Here is a 17041-nt window from a genome sequence, read left to right as displayed (position 1 = left end):
AAACTCTTGAGATACAAAATCTGGACACCTGTTTGTTAGGAAGACTTTGACCTTTTAAGAATAAAAACATAATGGGATAAAATTAATTTAGTAAATTTTTTTCTAGTTTTAATCTGCTTCTTAGGAAGCATGATAGATAATTTGTTGTTGCTTTTAATTCAGGTTGCTAACGTGAGAGCCCCCAAGCCCTGTATAAGGTGCCTCACTGTGAGTTTGGCATCTTGTGGGTCAAATGGTGACCTTTGAAATTAATGTGTTTGCATTAAAAGATAATTATTTTGTGAATGTTAGCAAGTAACTCAAACCTACAAAGTGATTCTTGACATCTGGCACCCAACCAGAATGATATTTTTAATGGGTTTTTCCCCCTCATTAGAAATTTTAATAATTCAGGTAAATAGGTATTACATTGATTCCACTCTGGAAAATAAACTAGTAAAAACACAATGTAAGTAGAACAAATAATTATTATACTTCTCTACTGTAAATATTTTAGATACTTTAAAATACGTCCTTCATAGTTAACAATTTTCAGTCACTTTATTATTATAAAAGGGTAATTGATACCCTAACAAGTGTAACAGCGCAGCCTAGCACATCCCTTGTCGAGAAAATAACCACCATAGCTTTAAAAATTGTTTCAATCCTTGTTAGGAAAAATTGCACCTACACACACACAGAATGGAAGTCAATAAAAAGGATTTTTTTAATTAAAAACTAATGTTTGAATAGGCTTAAGTTTACAGTGAGTATGGGAGTTTGTAAAGGAAGATAAATTTGTCATTCTTTCTTTTAGCTCATGTGGGAAGAGTTATTTTGACCAGGATAGTGTTACTGCTAAAACGGTATGGTAAAGAGGTGGTTAAAGATGTCATATATCTGAAGGTGTTTCAGTCTAGCCTCTATTATGGCATCCTCTTTTGTAAAACACACACACACACACACACACACACACAGTGGAGAAGTAACCCAGTTGGTGCTCTGCCTCATGGGCAATTCTAAAGATCTGCCTGCTCAGTTGTTTGCCCTAACACCTTGGCAAGCGATTAGGTGTGTTCTAAGGTAGCCAAGACTGGTGCTTCTACTCGGCCTTAATAAAAATAAGAGACGAGGAAGTTGCTGGTGTGCTCCGTCAACTGAACTAGAACTCCGGGGAGAACAGCTGAGACCAGGCCTGCCCCACGCAGGCCTTTCAGAGTGGCTGCCGTCACCAACAGGCACCCTGAGTCAGTCCGTCACCGGCACCACCCCGACCGACCTGTCTCTGGCTTGCGTATCCCTTGGCGTCATACCTTGGAGAATTGTGCCTCGTTTTTATATATATCTAAACCATGTTAAACAATATGTGGCCATAATTAAATGGGACATTTTCATGTTTAAGAATGACATTTTTAATCCTGAAATACATACTTATCATGGAGCTTCAGTGAGATGCGTGTACCAAAAACTGTCATTTAGACTGAGTCAACAAAGGCAGTTAAATACTTAAAAAATAAATTATATAATACTAAATTGTACTACTTTGAGGTATATGGCTACTTAAGCTAGCCATTTAAGCTTTTTGAAAGCTAATACACAGATTTGTGATGAGAATGTCAGTGGAATAATCAGTTTTACTCTGGAGTAGATCTTTTGCTTATTGATCCCTTTTTTCTCATTAAAGAGTTAAATTTCAGCCTAATCCCTGAGCATTTCCAAATGGAATAAATTTTAGTAATGTGGTCCTATACTGTAAAATAAAGGTATTAACAGAGGTGTAGATGTAGTATGTGGCTAACTTTATGGAGCTTATGCGGTGTTCACTACCTTATATGAACCATCTCATCTAATCTCTGTAGCCAGTTTTTATGGAGGAAAGCTTCTGGCTCTTTTAGCGATTGAGGAAACCAGGGTTTCAAAGGTGAAATAACTTGCTTAAGGTCACGCTGTATGTGATACACCTGGGACTTCAAAGCCCGTGCCCATGACCACTACCTACTATAAAGATGATAAAGTATATTAGTTGCATTTTAGGGTTTACAGATCTTTTTAGAGACGTCATTTTGAGGTTAATGTTTACATCGCATGTTAAAATCACGAGAGCTGAAAAGAGAAGAAGTTACTATTTTAACTATATCTTCACTATTAGTTTTGCAATTTAGTATCATTTGAAGGATGTATTTCTTCCATCAAACACAAAATCAAACTGAAAATATTGGAAAGAAAAGTAGATAAAAATAAAATCGGAGAGGATCTATAAACCATGCAGAATTGGAAGCGCGTTTTCAGTAATCAACATTTGCGTTAAATTTGAGTCACGCAGTAGGCATCTGGAATAGGAAGTTAAACACTGAACTTTGGGGCAAGCAATTGAGGAAAAAAATCTTGCCAGTTACAGCCTTTTTAAAAAAAAAAAACAAAAGCAAAACATTTTTCTTTGTACAAAAGAGACTTTTTGTTTAAGGTCTAGCTTGGCTGCAAAGTGTCTGCTGGCTAACTTCCTATTTGGATGCTGTGGCTGAAAGTTGCTGATGTTGTTCTGCACGAAAATTTGTCTTTATTGTTTTGTGAACATGGGAAAATTCAAGTGTAGGAAAACCTATACCTGAATATTTCAAGCCTCCCTGGTATGAAGACGCATAGCATGTACGTGAAAAAAAGTAAGTCGGTGGCTGCTTTCAGGCTGGCAGTCTTCGCTCACCGATGTGTATGGTTTTTCCGTGTCGCAGATATCCTTTCAATTAAAAGTAATGAATGCCTGAGAGAGGTGGGGGCGGGGCGAGCAGCCAGCAACCGAATGGTAACAGATTCCTAAGCTCTCCACTCTTCTTAGGAAGAACTGAAGGACAGTCTGGGGAATAAGAAGCAATAAAGAGAAGATAATTTTGAAGCATAGACATGTATTTTTTTTTCTTCAGTTTGAATATATTTACTTGATGTGTACAGAGCATTCACTTGGGAAGTTGTTTTTTCACGTTGTCATTTTTAACTCCCCACCTTGTTCTGTGAGATAAAATACTAAGGGCGTGGAAGAGGAAAAATTCTTCTTCCATTCCACACCGTGTGATCTAGCCAAATGCAGCTTCTCCTTATTCCAATCGAAATGTCACGTTACTGTGTGCTTCAGAGTCAGCACACAGATGTATCTGAAGCAGGCGCAGAGGGCCGCTCCTGCCGCGTCCCTGCTGACCCCCGGGTGTGCCCCGGCACAGAGGGGTCTAGTGAAGAGTGAGGGCGCAGTGGCCGTGACACCTGAGGGGTGTGACAGTGCCGCTCGCTCGGCTGCTCTCCCAGAGCTGACCAAATGAGTCAAGGTGTGGTTCCCGAACCAGGTTCATTGCCTGGGAACCTTGCCGAGCGGAGTCTCCTGAGCTTTATCCTCTGGAAATTCTGAGTCAGTGAGTCAGAGATAAAGCCTGTGAAGTGCCAGGCGTTGCTCTCGAGTTTGAGAGGGACTGTGAAAAATGGTGCTGAGGACTGTGTTTGTGCTAGGTTCGGAAATCGTTCAGCTAGTCAGACACTGAACTAAAATGCACTTGGGCCTTGATGGTGATCCAGATCGTTTGCTGAAACATTTTGTTCAGGAAACTTTTATCTTTCCAACATTGGCTTACAGTTTTTTCATATGGGCTGCCTTCAATGTCTTTATCCGCCAGAACCTAGCACAGTTCTTGGGTTATCATAGGCATTTGGTTTGTACTGATTTAGACGTCGTATCACCCAAAATTTTGAAATAGATAAAAACTCTTTAACTCCTTCCTTTTATTTGTGAACGATAGGGGGGACATCGTCTAAAATTCTGAATGAAGATTTTCTCTGTTATATACCAGGTGAAAGTGGTTATGATTTGATAATGTCTTTTCTTCTCTCCCCTAATAAAAAGGCAGACGGTCTGGAGTCTCTATATTCGGAAATGTATATACACATATGCATTTCAAGTGTGGTGTTTGGGGACATTTACTGAGAATTTGCTAAGTGCCAGCTACTGTTCTGAGCACTTTGCATGCACTGACTCCCAGCAGTTCTCAGGCTAGGTGCTTCGGTGTCCCCCTTTTGTAGATGAGGCTGAGCAGCTTGCCAGGGCCACACGATTAGTAAGCGTTATGGAAAGATTTTGCGTCCTTTAATTAGAAATTTTCGTTTGGGAATTATCTAGAAACTTAGAATATGACCGACAACTTAATTTCCCAGTCTTATTTCAGAAAATAAACTTCAATGGAGACTTAAAAGAATTTAGAGTTTAAAAAGATAAGGGTTGGCACTGGATAAATTTGGGGACATTCTGTGATCATTGTAGGGTTTTGACATTTTTCCTTCTTACCATGTATTGATTCCCTTCTAGTAGGTGTGTAACCCTTGTTTGTTAATAGAGGAGTGCCATATTTTTAAGTGATTTGGATTCTTGAGAGTGAATGTGTACATGAAATCCAGTGTAGCAAACAACTAGCTGATGTTCATGATGGGGGAGTTTTCTGACAGACATTTGTTTTGAGTAGTATCGAAAGTCTCTTGCATTGCGTATAAAAGGCTGAGGAAAGAGAAAAGAGTAGTAGACATTTTCTGAGATGTAAGATAATCCATAATTATTTCATTGGCCAGTTTTACAGTGTACATTTTTTTCTTTTTAAGATTTTACCTATTTATTTTTAGAGATAGGGGAAGGAGAAAGAGAGGGAGAGAAACATCAGTGTGTGGTTGCCTCGCGCGCCCCCTACTGGGAACCCAACCTGGTCCCCAACCCAAGCATGTGCCGTGACTGGGAATCAAATCGGGGACCTTTGGTTCACAGGCCAGCGCCCAATCCAATGAGCCACACCAGCCAGGGCCAGTGTGAGGTATTTTAAACACTAGCAATCTTCAAACTCCTTGGAGTTTTCTGCTGTTTTACCAGGCCACTTGGACAACACCAATGACTTACTAAGTGCCATACTGACTGACTGGGAGAGTCCTTGCTCATGGGAACTGTTCTAAAAGATCTACTAGATTCTGATGTTTGTTCTGTTTAATGTTTTCATCCCTTTATAAACTGCTTCCAGCCCAATTTTTCCATTGTCTTGGTACAAGTCAGGTCTGTCCAAGTTTATTACAGAGTTTTAACTAGCCAAGGAAACATCTTTTCATTTGCTAAAATTCTAAACAAGATAATTAAAGTTAAAGCACAGATGACTTAATTTGCTTCATGTGGGAAAGTCTGACTGACAGTCACGAGAGCTAGCACCTGCAGCTCACAATCACTGAGAAGTTATTGCAGCCACGCGCTCTATTTACCCCTAAGCTTGCCCCCCAGAAAACACTACCACCCCAGATATTAAGTCACAAAGTTGTTAGGAAACATGATAAAGTTATTTTGTATACGTATCTTTCAAACTATAAGACACACTTTTTTTCCTCCTTTTCTTTTCTTCCCCCTCCCCCAATTTGGGAGAAATAATGGTTAATGCTGCTGTTGAGTTCTGTTTACATTTACATTGGTGAAATATTATGTTACTTATGTTATTGAATATTTTACCACGTTTTTTGCTTCCAATTTTTTTTCCTATTTTCCTCTGAAACCTAAGTGCATCTTATGGTCCGAAAAATACGGTATATAATAATTATATCACATTACAGAACCTTTAGTAGTCTGCAAAGCAGTCATCATATTCAGTATAAGGCTTGTTGGTACTGTGAGAATAAGATTTCTGACCTAATCTTCTAGCTTCAGCTCAGATTATTATACATTTCACTCAAAACATTTGGAGTATTGAGAGTTCAAAGACAGGACAGAAGCAAGACTGGGGAAACTGACAAAGCATAGACTGTTTCTACCATGCTTCCCATTACCCACCCCCGCCCCCCCACACACACACAGTGGGTATTCTCTGATTAGCAGTCAGTGTCGGTTGCTTTCTTTTTTCATTTCATCAAGCCCACCACCGAATCACCCCCATCGTACTTGCTGGTTTTGCTCATTGCCTGTCTCCTGCTTTGTATTGTAAGCTCCACAAAGGCAAGGATATTTTCTATTTTGTTCAACTGCTTTTAACCTAGGTTCTGAAACGGTGTCTGGCACATGATAGGCACTTAATAAATATTTGTTGAATTGTTACTAATTCATTTTGCCCACTTTGGCCTGTAAGATGACAGATCTGAATCATCTGAAATCTTAGTCTCTATAAAACACATAAGCTGATCCTGCTCTGGAAAATGGGGTCGGTTTTGCACACCTCAGAGTTCCATCCCTGTTGAAGGGAGGGGTCCCAAACAGTGTTACTTTCATCCAGAGTTAGTCCACTGAGTGTGTCCTGGTAGAAACAGTGACTAGTAAATCAATAACAGCACATAGCTCAGATTGTGGAATATTTCTGATTTACACGTAGCCTATACAGTTCTTTACATTTCAGGTTTTTGAACTTCTAACCTACAATGCTGAGCTTCATTTGTATCCTTAATCCAGTCTTGCTGAATAATCATACTATACAATGATAGATGTGACAGTGTTTCCTACATTGGAACTACACATGAATTACAGCTTGCTTCAAACATTTTCTGTCTCGCTAGTCATGTTTATAAAATGACTTTGAATAAAGTAATAATTTTTCTTTTGCCTAATTATCACTTAGCTTCTCATGTAAGGACATAAACTGAATAAGGATAACCCCAGAAGTTTTTCTCTTTTGCATCTTCCCAATTACTCATTCCCAGTCAAGGCATTGTTGTCCAGAATCTACTTAGGTCTCACCCGTCAGACCTGAATCATTCATATGGAACGATTAAGACCGACCTTGTTCCAACTGCAGAGACACAGCAGTATGTAAGGAGGACAGTGCCAAAACAGCGACTGCCCTTGGAACAGTTGTTCTGACCTTTTTCCCAGTAAAAACTTGCTCGATTGGGAAGTTAGAAAACATTGTGTAAATCAGTGGGTACTGTGGTATAAATAACTGATAAGCCTTAATTAATGTATACTTTTTTTAAAAGATATTTTCTGGGCTTTTTTTTATTTTCTTAATTTTATTTATTTATTTTTAGAGAGGGGGGAGGAGGGAGAAAGAGAGGGACAGAAACATCAGTGTGTGGTTGCCTCTCACATGGCCCCCTTTGGGGACATGGCCCGAAACCCAAGCATGTGCCCTGACAGATGACCCTTTGGTTTTCAGCCTGCGCTCAATCCACTCAGCTACACCAGCCAGGGCTATTTTCTGTTTTAAAAGAATTTCTGGAGTTAACTCTTCTTAATCTAAGAAACCAATTTGCGTGGTTCAGTTTGGTTAAATTGGCAAGTTGGTACAAGGGAGTTTGGAGCGGGCTAGCTTTTTTGGTGCCATTAGTTTAACTCTTGGCCATCTGTACCTAGGATCAGTCTTACCGGTAGTTAGAATGGGATAATGCTTGTCTGATTTTTAGGCTTAGGGGGATCTGTTGTATCTCCTGAAAATCAAAAGGAATTCTGGTCACTAGTTTGTCTTCTCAGGCTCTCAGACTGTAACAGCAGATTTGTAGAAGCGGTGTGTTCTGAGTTGGTGAGAGCTGATTTCAGATGAGAGCTCATCAGTACTTCATAATATCGACGTCCTTGTTTCGTATGGATCGCGTTGTTTCTGTTAGATACCTGCACCAAAACGAAGGGGAAACACTTCCCCAGATTTCCCAGTATCATCTCTCCTTTGTTTTACCTTTACAATGGAAAAGTCAACTGAAAAGTGCCATGAAAAAAAAACTTTTTCATTATTTGCAATTTGTAGCATGATGTGGCTTTTCTGTCCACCTTCAGCGGTTTTGTGCATGTCTGTAGGATAACTGTTGGCGCTGAGCAGTTCCATGTTTGCGTGTGTGTATATACACATCCTGTGTGTATATATGTAATTTTAAACATAAAAAGCATGCCGCTTGGCCTGACCAGCTAATGTGCAATTGTACCTGGTAAACAATTTTTTTCTTTCAAATTCTGACCATAGAGGGAATGAGCTCTCTTTGCTCTGGTGAGCCACCTTCAGAAATTTTGACTTCCTTCTTTCTTACATCTTCTGAAATACGTAAAACTGACCTTGCAGTACTACGTGGAGAACAAAGCCAAGTGTTAGGCAGCCAGCCTGTTTTAGCCAAAGAAGGAGAAGACTGCTTGGCTCTTCTAGACGTGAAAACGACGGAGAAGCCTCAGGGGACCAGTAAAGATGGAGCCAGCTCCGCGGTTCCTGTTGGGGAAGAAGGTCGCTGTCACCGCCCTTCCATTCCAGCCAGCTTCCCAGGCCACCCTGCTTTCCTCTCAGAGGAAGCTGTTCAAGGGGAGGAACAGAGCAATAAAGACCAAGGATCCAAGAACCCCAGTGAGATGCCAAGTAGGAAAGACAAAACAGTCTTGGATGCCAATGACAAGCTTACTTTGCCGACAGCCCAAAAACTACCCACTGAGCAGTCCAGGGCAGAAGGCATCGGTACACACTCCTTATCCCCACCCAAAGTGTCGGGAGGTGGTGGCATTGAGAAGGATTCCCCCGAATCACCATTCGAAGTAATTATCGACAGAGCAGCATTTGACAAGGAATATAAAGATTCCTACAAGGAGAGTGCCAATGATTTTGGTAGCTGGGCAACGCACACTGATCGAGAATCATCTGCAGACCTTTCCGAGTCTAATGACAAAGTGTTTCCACTAAGAAATAAAGAGGCAGGGCGTTTCCCAACCTCTGCCTTGCTCACTAGGCAGTTTTCACACACAACTGCAGCACTGGAAGAGGTGTCTAGGTGTGTCAGTGATATGCACAACTTTACTAATGAAATACTGACTTGGGATTTCGTTCCCCATGTGAAGAAGCAGCAGGACGATGAAGCCGACTACATCACAAAAACTGCAGGACTTGACATGAGCAAATTTAATTCAGAAATTCCCGTTGTAAATCTTAAAACTAATACTCACCAGAAAATTCCGGTATGTCCTATCAATGGGAGCACGCCCGTTGCTAAATTGACAGGTAACTGGGCAGAAGCATCTTTCCCACAAGAAAATGCTGCCGTTGAGAAACCTACACCGGACTGTCTTGACTCCACAACAGACAGCGGTGTCAAAGGTGTGCAAGGCAACGTGCAGAAACAAGGTGACACACTTTCAGAGGTGCCTGGATCTCCGTTTGAGAAATGTGTCTCTCCGGGTTCTGGTGTGGCTCCAGTAAAAGTGGTTTTACCTGATGGCCACTTGAAAGGTGAAGTGAACTGGCAGAGCTCTGTGTTGGGAGAAGTGACAGAGGCTGATAGCTCTGGGGAGTCTGATGACACAGTAATAGAAGACATCACAGCCAATATTTCATTTGAAAGTAACAAAATTCAGGCTAAAAAACCTGTTTCCACTGCGAGTGCTGTCGTTAAAGCAGATGAAAAAGAAATCAAAGAGATTCTCAATTATAACAGGGAAACCAAAACATCCGAAAACTTGGAAGGGTCGGTCAGTGACTCTGAGCCACAAATTCAGCCCGCTATTCTTGCAGGGAGCCCAGCCGGTATGGCGGCAGGTTCCCAGGTACCTGATGCGAATGTCACGTCAGGAGATGTGAAGCAGTCGGCTGGAAGGGGTGGCGTTATTCCTGAAAAGGCCGTTACAACTGAGGCGCCCACACTTCCTTCAGCAGCACCTTCGGAGGTCATTGAGACAGAATTCTCACCAAACGTGACAGCCTCTGCCCATTTGGAGTCAGTACATGAAAGAAGTATTAAAGATACAGAGGATCCTTCCTCAGAGGACCTGGTAACAGCCTTTACAGAAACCACAGAGAAAGGAATAGCAGATAAAAGCGAAGGAAATGCATTGGAAGCAACATCAGAGAAGGCTGCGGACTCCAAAACAACTCTTCCTGTAGAAGTCTTGTATGAATGTGAGTCAGGTGGTTCTGAAATTAAAGACATAAAAAGCAGATACTCTCAACAAAACAAAGAAATGAGTGGAAGCGAGCTTCTGGATGCTTTTCCCACCCGAGGTGCTTCAGCAGCGTCTCTCGACTTAGAGCAGGAGCAGCTCACGATCAGAGCCCTTAAAGAACTGAGCGCGAGGCAGGCTGAGAAGTCCGCTCCCGCACGGGGTGAGGTAGGCTCTCCTTCTGAGGAAACACTCAGGCAGACTCCCACATCTGCTCCAGAATCTTCTCAGCCACAGAGGTCACAGGATGTCCAAGAACACACAGATGTCAGAAAGCCCACTGTTATCACAGAAACCACTAGCGTAGATGTTGCCTCCAGCTGTAGCAAGACTGACCTGGTAAACACGCATGTGCTAGCAAGACTTCTGGCGGACTCCACAGGTAACCGTTCACACGGCCCACTGGGGGGAGGTAGATTTTTGCTAGTGGTTGTTCAAGTACAGTTTTCTCCCTTTTACTCCCATTCCAGCCCACCCACCCACCCTTCCCCACTTCCCTCCCATTACCACCCTCCCCCTAGTTTTTGTCCATGTGTCCTTTAAATTTGTTCCTGTAAACCCTTCCCATTCTCCCCTGAAATTCCCTCTTCTCTCCCCTCTGCTCACTGTCAGTCTGTCCCTTATTTCAGTGTCTTTGGTTATATTTTGCTTGTTTCTTTGTTTTGTTGTTTAGGTTCCTGTTAAAGGTGAGATCATATGGTATTTGTCTTTCACTGCCTAGCTTGTTTCGCTTAGCATAATGTTTTCCAGCTCCATCCATGCTGTCGCAAAGGGTAGGAGCTCCTTCTTTCTTTCTGCTGCATAGAATTCCATTGTGTAAATGTACCATAGTTTTTTGATCCGTTCATTTACTGATGGGCATCTAGGTTGCTTCCAGCACCTAGCTATTGTAAATTGTGCTGCTATGAACATCGGGGTGCAAAGGTTCTTTTGGATTGGTGTTTCAGGGTTCTTAGGATAGAGCCCCAGCAGTGGAATTGCTGGGTCAAAAGGCAGATCCATTTTTAGTTTTCTGAGGAAGTTCCATACTGCTTTCCATAGTGGTTGTACCAGTCTGCAGTCCCACCAACAGTGCACTAGGGTCCCCTTTTCCCCACAACCTCTCCAACACTTGTTGTTTGTTGCTTTGTTTATGATGGCTATTCGGACTGGTGTGAAGAGGTTTAGTTTTCTTACACAGATATTTCCCAAAGCAGTAGGCCACTGGTTAAAATTAATATTCTCCTAAAAAAAATTTATACTCCAGTTTTTTCTGTGTTGTTTTTTCCTTATAGGTTGACCCTAGGATGAATGCTACTTTTAACAGTATCATTAGGCTCTTATTTACAAAGCTTGTTTTTAAATCTCCAGAATAGTACGTTACTTACTTCACACTTGGGTTTTTTGCTGTGGGCCTTGTGAAATCTATTTGGCAATCAAAGATAAAGGAATTCCTGCTGGGGTAGACAGTAAATGAAACTTTTAATTAATTTGGTCTTATACCGTAGAGATACTATGCTCTGAAAGGAGGTAACCTGTATTGCAACACTATTTTGTGAGGAATACTTAGGAGACCTCGTGTGTTCTTCTTTAGACCTTATTTAATATTCTTCAGGCCGAACTCATTCTGCAGTACTGGAAGCCCTTTTCTTACCTTCTGTTTATTTGAATGATTCCTTTTCTAGCAGTTGGCCTTCAGTTATATTCCCTCAAATGCTGTCTGTGCTGGGGCCTCGGAAAGGGCAAGAGAACAGGGATGCTTGAGGCCCTCCAGAAGGGGTTGTCAGCCTCTGTTCTTGACGCCAGGTTCTGTACTGACATCATGGTCATTGCAGGTGCTCTGGGGATCTGTGGCTTTCCAGACTTTTTTGGCAATGGATCTCTTTTTCCAATGAAATTATTCGAAAAATACTTTCAAATATTATTTGAAACGCGGGGAGTTAAATATTTAAAACACAAATGATATGTTTGTTATTACAAACTTACAAGTGTGATTAGACCGTGTACCTCTTTTCCTGTGAGGTGTCATTACGCACGGAGGGGGCTCGTCCTCGGCAGCTGGCCCCCTCTCCTCCTCGCAGCCGGCGCACTGCTGCGCTCCTCCGGCGGGGCTGCCAATGCGACACCTTTCAGGCCTTGTCCCTCACCGAGGTGCGCCGACTTGGCGTGCTTGGTGAGACGCCTCTGTCCCCAGCTGTGCCTCAGCGTCCTGACACTCTTGATCACCTGTGGCCCTTGTTGAGGCCCATGGCCATAGGGCACCACAGAGCCGTGGCTGCTCCTCTTCAGTGGCTGCCGTGGCAGAAGGGCACCATTTATCACTTATAAAGGCATTTCCTGACTACAGACCATGGGCAGATAAGTTGATCTTCCTAGATTTTAATTCTTAAAATAGATTTATGATAGTATTGTGAGAATTAAATATGAAAATGCAGGTAATGCAGTGTCTTGGACCTAGTAAATACTCATTTAGCACCAAGTATAGGACCTGACTGGGTAATCATTTGTTAATTAATTGTTAACTAAGTGGATGAATTGTTAATAATTATCAGCGGCAACATCAAGGCTTTTTTTTATATAAACTCAAAGATTTAAAATGGTAGTAAAGGATACTTGTTATTCCTTAATAATTGAAGATTATTGAGCATGGATTTAGGAGTGCTAATTTCTCATTGTTGCTTTACTGTGTCTAGACGTGTGACATTGAACGGTTAAGTCACATCACCTTTTGAGGATTCGATTTCCTTATCTGGAAAGTGAGGATGTTGAGTTAGATGATCTTTAATATCATTTCAATAATACGATTCTCTGACTCTGGTATATCTTCGGTTTCATCATCAGTTGCTGTAGTTCTTACAAGCAGCTCTTTTGAGTGATGAGGCGGATGGGAATTAGGCTACAAGAACTCCAGTGTCTAATTCTGGCAAGTTCCTGCTTTAGTGTGACCTCAGACAGCTAGCCTGACTGGTTCAACAGATTCCTTTGTTAATATGGTGATAATTGTTTTGTCCTGCTTTATAGTGTTGTAGTAAATAAAGCTCTATGTAAATACTAATTAGTAATTCTCAGCTGAGTTATTTAACCTAGGAGAGAGGTAGAAAGGGCTGTGGAAGTTTAGAATATTTGTCACTGACCAAATTCTATGATTAATACATACTTTTAGATGATAATTAAGGGAGACGAGCATAATTAGACCAAGAACCTGACAGGTCTTCCTTTGTGTTTTCCAAGTGTACAAGCTATATATTCACCAATACAGACAACGTGCCAGGCCATAAAACAAATTTAAATTTAAATCAGTAAATTTTAAAGGATTAAGATAATATAAAATGTGTTCTAAGATCACAATGAAATTAAATTTTAAAACAAGGAAAATAAGATGCCTAGGAAAATTTCCAAATATTTGAAACTTATGCAAAGATACTTTTACATAATCTATAGTTGAACAAAATCACAAGAAAAAAATTGTAATGTTTTAAACTGAATGACAATGAAAATACAATACGTCAAACTTGAGGAACGCAGTGCTGAAAGGGAAACTTACAGCTCTAAATACGTAGGTTAGAAAAGAAAAATAATCCAAAGATCTAAGGTTGCAACTTAAAAAGCTAAAAAAAGAAGAGCAAAGTAAGTAGAAGGAAATTACGAAGGTCCAAGCTCAAAAAAGGGGTTATCACTTAAGATCCTACAGATATTAAAAGGATAATAGAAAATTATGAACAGGTTTATGCCAACAAATTTATCCATTTAGATGAAATGGACAAATTTCTTGAAAAGAATACAACTTAGCAAAGCTAACACAATTGCTATTAAATTTGTTATCAAAAATCTTACTAAAAAATGGCCTGGCCCGGAAGTTTTACTAGGAGAATCTTCCAAGCATTTAAGGAAAAAGGAGAGAAAATTTGCTAACTAATGACTAGTAGATAGTAACACCAAAACTGGACAAAGACATTACCCCCCAAAAATTATAGACTAATATCCCTCATGAACATAATAAGATGAAAAATTCTTTTTTTTTCTTATTAAGATTTTATTTATTTTTTAGAGAGGGAAGGGAGGGAGAAAGAGAGAGAGAGAAACATCAATGTATGGTTGCTGGGGGGCCGTGGCCTGCAACCCAGGCATCTGCCCTTACTGGGAATTGAACCTGCAACACTCTGGTTCCCAGCCAGCGCTCAATCCTGAGCTACGCCAGCCAGGGCTAAGATGAAAAATTCTTAACAAAATATTAGCAAATCAACAATATAGCAAAAGGTTATTGTGTCATGGTTAAGTGGAGTTTGTTCCAGGAATACAAACTTATTTTGTGTGTGTTTTAAAGATTTTATTTACTTATTCATTAGAAGAGAAAGGAGGTAGAAAGAGAGAAAAAAACATCAATGTATGTTGCCTCTCACGCGCCCCCTACTGGGGATCTGGCCCACAACCTAGGCATGTACCCTGACCAGGGATCAAACCAGGCTAACACTCAATCCACTGAGCTACACCAGCCGGGATAAAACCATAAAACTTTTAGAAGAAAGTATAGGAAAATACTTTCATGTTAAGGGTAGGCAAAGATTTCTTAGGTCACAGAATGCACTAGGGATGAAATAAATCAATAAATTAGACTTAATCAGAATTGAAACTTCCTCATTAAAAGATACCACTAACAGGCAAGCCATTGCCTGGGAAGAAGTACAATATTTACAAAACATTATCTGATAAAGGATTAATATCTAGAAAATAATAAAAACTACATTCTAACAGTAAAAGGACAAATAACACAATAAAAGAAAGTGGGCAGAAAAGATTCTGACACTTCTCCAAAGAAGACATACAAATGACCAAGAATTCAATGAAAATGTGTTCACCACCATGAATCTTCACATAATTAAAATCAAAACAATATGACCCTACACATCCACCTGAGTGGCTAAAACTAAAGACTAATAACCACTAATGCTGGCGAGGTTGTGGAACAGCTAAAATTTATTAGCTGTTGGTAAGAATATAAAATAAAACAGTACAAATACTTTGGAAAAAGGTTGTGTGTGTTTTTTTTTTAGGAGAATTGACACCATGACCAAGCAATTCTGTTGAGAAATAAAAACGTGTTCATACAGAGACATACATATGTTCATAGCCGTTTTGTTCATCAGTAGCTCGAAGCTGGAAACAGCCAGTTGTCTACCATGAGGGAATAGATAACCTGTGGTATAGCAGCTATCTTGCAGAAGTATGGGTGGCTCAGGAACTATGCCAAGTTAACGAAACAATACAAAAATAATTCATACTGCATGATTCCATTTAAGTGAAACTCTAGAACAAGCAAACTTTGGTGCAGAGAAAGGAATCAGAGCAGTGGTTATTTCTTGGGGTATCGACTGGGGAGGAATACGAAACTTTTGGTGGCAATGGTTATATGTTCTCTAGCTTGGTAGGGTTACATAGGTACAAGGTCTGTCTGGAAAAATCCAGCTATTGTTAATATAACAAGAACAGTTTGCATGACACCGATGTAACCTGGCAGTCAAGGAGAGTGGCTGGGATGCGCATGCATGAACAATGACTTCATTCTACTAGTCAGTGGGAGTGGTAGATGCCATTCAGTGAGCATGCGTACTGTGTGGCCATTGCATTCAAAATGACTGAGCCAGTAGAGCAACGAATCTGCATCAGATTTGGTGTTGAGCTTCAACAGTCCTCTGTGAAAACTGGATGGCTCAGAAGGCTGCAGTTGCTATGGACAACTGGTGGTTGTCAGCTTCATCACAACTCATGCATCATGTCTTGGGCAGTTTTTTAGCAAAACATCAAATCACCCAGGTAACTCAGCCTCCCTATAGCCCAGATTTGGTGCCCTGCAATTTCTGTTTTTTCCCAAAACTAAAATCACCTTTGAAAGGGCAGAGATTTCAAAAGTACTGATGAGATTCTATAGAGCAGCTGATAGCAATTGGGAGAATTGTGGTCCCAAGGTGCCTACTCTGAAGGGGACTGAGGTGTCATTGTCAGATGTACAGTGTTTCTTGGACCTTCTTTAATAAATGTCTCTATTTTTCATGTTGCATATCTGGATACCTTCTAGACCAACTTCATATACTCATGTGTTCAAACTCGGTGAATGTATTGTGTGTTTCATTGTATGTAAATTTTACATCAAAGGAAAAACAGTAAGTATTGGACTTTAATGACATGCAAGCTCAAGTAGATTGGGTTTATACTTGGAAGAGCAGATTCAAGACAGTTGACCTTTGGCCCTGACTGGTGTGGCTCAGTTGGTTGGTCATTGATCCACAAAGTGAAAGGTCACTGGTTTGATACCGAGGTTGCAGATTTGGTTGTGTTTGGGGCCTGTACGGAAGGCAGCTGATAAATGTTTCTCTCCCTCATTCTCCCTCCTTCTCCTTCTCTTAAAAAAGGGGGAGGGGAGAACAGTTGACCTTTGGGAATGGCTGAAGTTGGAGGCAAATTAAGAGCTTTCCCAAAATTCAGTAATAAAAATCAGGGGGTAGAAAGTTAGCAAGGTTTGCTGTGCTTGCTCTCTCTTGAAATGGCAGGGGCCAGTATCTTTTTTCCTTAACCTTGAGGTTACCATTGGAGGTGTTAGTGCCCTCTTTTGGTGTAAGAAGAGTACTACGGGGTGCAGCTGGCATCTTTTATTATGGGCCAGAGGTAGACATCCTTTTAACTCTTTAAAATAAGTGATAACATCACATTATAGAAGGTTTGAAAAATAAAAGGAAGGAATCACTTATAATTTTACCAGCAGTATAAATACTCTTGGTGACTACATTCTTTGATGCTTTATCTGCCATTAGCAAAACACCGTATTTTTCGGACCATAAGACTCACCTAGGTTTTGGAAGAGGAAAATAGGGGGGGAAATTGTGAAGCAAAAAATGTAAAATATTTCATAACATAAATAATATAATATTTCACCAATGTAAATGTAAACAGAACTCAACAGCAGTATTAACAACCATTATTCCTCCCAAATGGGGAATGTGTATTATAGTCCAAAAAATACGGTAATTAAAGTTATAAAAAGAGTCTGTGTTATGTACTGAAATGGATTCTAGGAAATAAAAGGCATAATTAGTACAGCACAAGACTTTAATCATGTATTGTTACACAACAGTAGGTCTTTTACATTTCAATAGGAGTTTTAGAATGTTTGTCCATTTCTACCAAAAAAGAAAAAACCTACAA

At 40.5% G+C, this 17041-nt stretch overlaps 1 protein-coding gene across 2 annotated transcripts in view; it reads left to right on the top strand.

Annotated features, from left to right (window-relative positions):
- RTN3 (reticulon 3) overlaps window positions 1-17041 on the top strand; it is a 46648-nt gene that overhangs the window by 15982 nt on the left and 13625 nt on the right. Inside the window, exon 3 of one of the 2 annotated variants that reach the window (XM_045854725.1) lies at window positions 7917-10247. The exons of the other annotated variant lie outside the window; for it this stretch is intronic. Within the exon in view, the coding sequence (XP_045710681.1) occupies window positions 7917-10247 (2331 nt within the window). The remainder of the gene's footprint in view (window positions 1-7916; window positions 10248-17041) is intronic. 2 annotated transcript variants of the gene reach the window in all.

This window comes from Phyllostomus hastatus, unplaced genomic scaffold (assembly GCF_019186645.2).
Source record: "Phyllostomus hastatus isolate PE091 unplaced genomic scaffold, TTU_PhHast_1.1 phas_scaffold_11, whole genome shotgun sequence".
NCBI lineage: Eukaryota > Metazoa > Chordata > Mammalia > Chiroptera > Phyllostomidae > Phyllostomus > Phyllostomus hastatus.
Note: the sequence above shows the minus strand (reverse complement) of the source record. Positions and strands in the feature narration are given on the sequence as shown.